Here is a 6,560-nt window from a genome sequence, read left to right as displayed (position 1 = left end):
GGAGTAAAGAATAATTTCTATTCTTTAATCCATGGTAAATAAATTAAGTTTTTCGTCGTGGTATACACTGTCTAATAGATGTCCCTCTTGAAAAATACCCGCACACAATAATACGAGGATGCTTCGCATTTTCCTATCTCCTCCTACGATAATTGTTTTTAATGGCTGAAAACCGATTGAACAGCTCAAATACAGCATCATAATGTTGAAGAGAGGCCCATTTTCTTTAAAAAAAACTATTTTGATAAATTTAATATACGTTTATACAAATGTATTGATTTGTGATGAATGGAACATTCCGAATTATTTGGTTTAACACAAGTAGGTAAATTTATGGGCCCTTAGAGAATAAACTTAAAATCTTAAGATATAGTATTGCAATAATAACCACTTTTGGTCGCCATTTGAATCGCAAATTTCTTACTGTGAGTGTTGGTACTGTTAGATTATAAACACATAATATACAAATAAACTATTAATACAGTTGCTTCTCAACGTTTGTATTAATTAATAATTTCAAAAAATATAAACGTCGTAGTGGTGTATCGTCACATGTACTTTACTATTTCAATCGACTATGACAGTACATGAAAAAAATATTTTTTTGCTGAGTGGATAAAGAATATATTTAAAAATGGCTCCTCTTTGTACCTTCCCTCAACCTTAATGTTACATACAAAACATAAATTTGGTTTGTTTAAATGAGTCCAAAAATCAAAAATTTGATTTCTCTGTCGGAAGAAATTCCCAGGGTGCTAATTTTAGTTGACTGCATAAATCATCGTGTCTATTTATTCGTTTCTGTAAACGACAATGTATTATAGTCCTGCGGTATGTACATTTGAAATCGCCAGTTTTTAAGCTGAAATTACTGTGTATTCGAGAACGTCCATCTAGTACTATATAAATATATAAGTACCCAACCAAGGAGAGCAGACAGCAAACTGACCACTATCAGAAATGTGTTGGTATTATGCTGAAGATTTACCTTATGACACATTTGGCTCAAAGATTATTTGGCAAACATCTCAGATTCTATCAATTCAGTGATTGCATCTATTTTATAAATGAAGTAATATTTCCAGTCATATTGTTAAATCTGTGAAAGAAGAAATAAAGTAGGTTCATTTATGGAGAAAAAACATTGCAAAGTAAGTATTACAATCATTTATTTACATATTTGAGAATGGTTAAGAAATTGCAGAAATGTTCCCAGAAATGCACTGTTACAATGAGTTGGTACTGTAGTGTACCTGTACCCATGCACTGACAAGGGTAATAAACACTGTACAAACCATGACAATCATACATATCCAGGTACCACACAATATCTCAGTAAATGAATATTATATTTGTTTGCATAAAATAGAACAAATATTTAAATAAATCTTGGTATATAAGGCTAAAATAATGCTCTTTTATGCTGAAGCACACATTGGTACATTGATAAATTAGTACTGTATAGACATAAAATAAAAAAAAATATTACAACAATTGAAAGAAAAACAATTAGTTAGCTAGTAATATAGCTCAGATAAGAAAATTGGGATATTGTCCTGAATCCTAAAAGAGAACATAGAAATTACAGATTGATTTCAAAAAAGGAATGAGCATATTACATTTTGTTTCTATATATTACTATGGCTTTTCATACTTTATAAAGAAAGTTTGCGTGACAAGCTCTATTAAAACCCAGAGTTCACAACATTTATATCTATTATTATCAAGACAATGCATTGTATTCAAGTTTTATGGCACAGAAACCATTGTTAATGATACTTATATTTATAGATGAGTAATATTCTATTTTGCGGGGAGTTGAAATTCCATGTCCTATATTTATTTTATTTATTGTACCACTCATAATGCTAAATACTGTGATTTATTGTTGATAGATTTATAGGAAGAACTAAATCCATCGCATCTTCTATTAATATAAATTTCAGTTTAATCCAACAAAAAGATAAAGTAAGTGGTAAGCCTATTTTAATAATAGAATTTGTCTTGTTGCTGTAGTTGTACTTGTAGTGTTTAAGCTGTAAATAAAAACTTTAGAATGAAGTAACTTGCTTTAAAATAATTAAAAAATAATAGACTAATAATATGTTGTAGAAGATTGATGTAAACAAAATTAAACACATTAAAAGAAATCAACATATAAAAATAATGCAATTTGAATTTTGAACTGGTAGAGATCATATTGATTTAAAAATGTAGGCCTACTTATTAATTACTGTACCTGTATAAATATATTTAAAATATTAATATTCTCATAATGCACCAATAATTGATGACTTGTAAAAATGTCATGAACAATACCATAATAGGTAATACTCAATCTAAGTATTATTGTAGCTATAAACGATTATGTGTGTACGTTTTTAGAAATGACAACAAAACAAGAATTTGTAAAATTTCTTGCATGCTTAAGTGATAAATATGAAGGTGAGAAACGTTTGTGGCTAAGACTTCTGCTGAATGACCACTGCTCTGGCCAAGTTTTAAGTAGAGAAGATGTCCCAGCACTTGAATGGTTTAATGAACTTGAAAGCAGAGGTTATATTCATTATAACCCTACTGATGTAGAAATTCTGTTAGACATTGCTAAAGTAACTGAAATGCAGAAAATGATAAATTTAATAGAAGAGTTTAAAGTGAAGCATCCAAACAATGAAGAGTACAACTTCACCAAGGGCAAACCCATATCAGAATATCGCAAAAGACTTTATACAGCATTACGACAAAATACAACGAAAGTATCAAGCATGCTTGCTCATTACAACCTTGGTCATCACAAGTTTGCCACAGTTTGGGATTTTGTATTCTTTCTGGAGGTGGATAAACAATTGCTGGATAAAGAGCAGTCAATGGAACGTTTTGCAAAGCTTCTTGATAAAAAAGCAAGTGACATGTTTTTGGGTAGGCCTACAGAAATTAGGAAAGTGAAGAGAAAAGTTAGCGATCTTACTAGAAAAACAACTGGAAAAGTGGAAAAGACCAGGATTATGAGTGATGGTAAGTATTTATAAGTAAGTAGTTATAAACAATTAACTGCAAGCAATAAATAGATCTTTGAATATTGTATGTTGCAGTACAATCTATATAATTTTAATTTGTTAATGTAAACCATTATAGAGTGCTTATTTAGTTTACAATGAAACTTCATCACATGATAAAGTCCTAAACATGGCGTTGATAGTGTTGTAATGCCATTTATTGGATGACACAAAAAACAATATTATAATATCCGTGATTTGCATATACAGTATCACATTGAGTTATCCAAACAGAATTTAACATTGCTGTAAATTATTATTAGACACTTATTTTTTTTGGTAGTTTTTTGATGATTATAGTTTGTTGCGTGTTAAATAATCCCATTGCCACGATTTTTAAAAACCATCTGTGTATATTTACTAGATGGTTTAGTGAGCACATAATGGTAAAGGTTTATTTTAAGCATTTTGTAGTTTCCCATGCACAATGCACACACAGACCTATGCAAAATAGTAAAAAACAACAGTTAAAAAAAAAAGGTAATAACCAGTTTATCTTTTTATTATTCCTATTACTCATTACAAAATTGAAAAGTTTAATTATTTTATCATATTTGTTTTGATACGCATTTTAACACCATGTGGTAAGTATCCAACTAATATTTACACAAGTCTTCATAAGCCAATTTATTTACATAGCAAATTTGCTTTAAAAAAACAGAAAGAATCTATTTTGAAGTAAACAAAGTGCAGTAGGTCTGTTCAGAATTGCATTGTAAAAATATTTTGACGGAAGTTTTACATTTATAGGCCTAACATGTAATGGAAGTTTTATTTTTATTTGCAATCTATATATAAATAATAATAACAACGCAATTAATCTTTACAAGTAAGAATTAGTTTAAAATCAGGACTTTTAACGAAACAAAGAGTGCCACCAAAATTATCATTATTATTATATTATAACTTAATAAAGTGTTCTGCTGTCCATTTATTTTAGTAAATATTCATAGTTTCACTTATCATTTCTTTAGCCCAAACTGACAGACAAGTTAAAAGTAGGCCTACTACTGCACCACTAGTACTCAACGCTGACAGAAAGGTAAATACCAAAGACTATAAGAGAGATGATAAATCTTTAGATAATAAATGTTAATAATAATAAAAATAGATGTATTAGAATTTAAAATAGATGTCTTAGAAGAAGCACATACACTGAACAAATTAAATAAATTGTGTTATATTTTACAGAAAACAGTATTTGACAGAGATTTGGAATGTCAACAAAGATTCACAAATACAAATGCAACACGTGGTAATCTACAAAATGATAGAAACAAAATGGAAAGTTATAAAGATCAACATGTTTGTAAAATTAGATCTGAAATACCAGACACCCACTTAAATGATAATCAACCACAATACCATTGTATTGAGTGTGAAAGGCATCAGTGTGAGCAATGTATCAAGCAACATATTGATTTGTCTGCACTGAATTGCACATCAGATGCAAATGTAGATGGAAGAAGTTCACAAAAATGTTCAGTTCATACTGACAAGAAATTGGACTATTACTGCCTTACTTGTAAACTTATGGTATGTGAAGATTGCAAACATAGTCATATTGATAGAAGCAATCATAAGATGATACCAATAGAAAAAGCTCTGAATGAAATTAATCAAACTGTTAATAAAACTATAAAGATAGCTGAAGACGTTAAAGAAAAGCTAAATGAAAGATTAGATGTTATTAGTAAAGAAAGAGAAGAGCTTGAATCTAATTTTGAGTTAAGCAGAACATCGATTGAAACTCATAAGAATGAAATTATCAGAAAGGTGAATGAGGAATCGAAGGTTATGATGGAAAATCTTACACAGACTTATGAAAAACAAAAAGAAGTTATTGATATTCATATTAAAAGTATTGAATCAAAGCTGACACAAGTGAGCTCATTGATGGAATCTATCAATAAAATGATGAATAAACCACAAGAAACAGAAACTGTTACATCATACATGACAACTATCACTGATGTTGGGAAAAATGTTTTAGCAGATAAATCATTTACTGAAACAAGTATTACACCAAAGTTTGTTCCGTCTCGAAGGCTGAGTGAGTTGATGAAGTATGAAAGTTTTGGTAAACTTATGATTGTCAAGGTTAATAAAGAAGATTGGAACATTTCAGTCACAAAAGGACAGCCATTTAGTGTGAGAGTATCAAGTCTAGCAGAGAGTGATGTTGGACAATTAACAGCCACACTAACCAACTCATCAGGTGAAAAATCTCAGACTAAAGTAACACACAGAAAGAGAGGGTACACAATAACAGGAAGATGTGATTTGGAAGGAGATTGGTACATGGATATCCTTGATGGAGATTTGTCACATGTCATAGGTTCACCAGTGAGTATCAAGGTGGAACCACTTGGACTTGTACATACCACAAACATCATATCAGAGTATAAAGAACATGATAAAGAAGATAATGTAACAGATGTAGTATTAGGTACTGATGGATGTATGTTAGTGTCAAGCTACAGTAAAGATTTAATAAAGTTTGATCAATCAGGTGGCTTTGTTTCTAAAATACAAATACCACAAAATGTAAGTGTCAATTGCATGCATCAAATAGGCAATGGTCACATGGTGTATAGTGACACAACAGAAAAATGTGTTGTAATGTGTGATAATCAATATCATGAAATCAAAACCTTTGGTAAAGGAGTTTTACAATATCCAGAAGGAATAACAGTAAACCAAACAACCAGGATCTTATATGTAGCAGATCGTAAATGTCACTGTGTGTTTAAATTCAATATTGATGATGGCAGAACATTGGGTCAGATTGGTCCTAAAGGTAGTAAAGCAGGTCAGATGAAACAGCCGTCAGATGTTGCAGTAACAAAGGAGGGGTATTTGATTGTTGCTGATTTTGAAAATGACTTAATACAAATGTTTGATGCTAATGATAAGCTGATAAATATCCTTGTAAGCTCTGGTCAAAGAGGTGGTAAAGTCTTTAGTCCTCAGGGTATAACCATTGATATGGATGGGAACATAATAGTATCCAGCAATCATAAAATACAACTATTTGATCAAAATGGTAAATTCATTAAAAGAATAGATAACAGAGTTGATGGGTTGGATGTTCCATGTGGGATTGCTGTAATCTCTAAAAGGCCACGAAGAGTAGCAGTGGCAAACCATGAACCAAACAATGTGAAAATATTTAATTATTAAATAACTACAAAACATGCAAACTATTCAACATCAAATTAAATTGTATGCTTCCAAATAATTAAATAATCCCAGTTAAATGTATAAAATAAACAAATCAGCTGCCTTGAAGCATACAAGCATTGTTTATCAATGTACATTTTATAGTTTTTACTTATATTATTGCTTATGTTGTCTAGCAAGAAATTAATGTTTTACATGTTGGACTACTAAATAAAAGCTGTATTATATGTTTATAGACAAGGCAAAATTGTCTACAACTGTAAATAAATGTTTAAATGTAAATGTATATCAATACAGATAGTAAAGAGGTTGTCTGTTCAT

At 30.1% G+C, this 6,560-nt stretch overlaps 1 protein-coding gene across 1 annotated transcript; it reads left to right on the top strand.

The window, feature by feature from the left end:
- The first annotated feature begins 1,937 nt into the window (after positions 1-1,937).
- Positions 1,938-6,303, top strand: LOC144837687 (uncharacterized). Its single transcript, XM_078692904.1, has 4 exons — positions 1,938-1,968; positions 2,386-3,015; positions 4,031-4,098; positions 4,248-6,303. The coding sequence occupies exons 2-4, from the start codon at positions 2,388-2,390 to the stop codon at positions 6,237-6,239; spliced, it is 2,688 nt and encodes an 895-aa protein (XP_078549030.1). The 5' UTR covers positions 1,938-1,968; positions 2,386-2,387; the 3' UTR covers positions 6,240-6,303.
- The last annotated feature ends 257 nt before the right edge of the window (positions 6,304-6,560 follow it).

Source organism: Antedon bifida, chromosome 3 (genome assembly GCF_963402885.1).
Source record: "Antedon bifida chromosome 3, ecAntBifi1.1, whole genome shotgun sequence".
Classification (NCBI taxonomy): domain Eukaryota; kingdom Metazoa; phylum Echinodermata; class Crinoidea; order Comatulida; family Antedonidae; genus Antedon; species Antedon bifida.
Note: the sequence above shows the minus strand (reverse complement) of the source record. Positions and strands in the feature narration are given on the sequence as shown.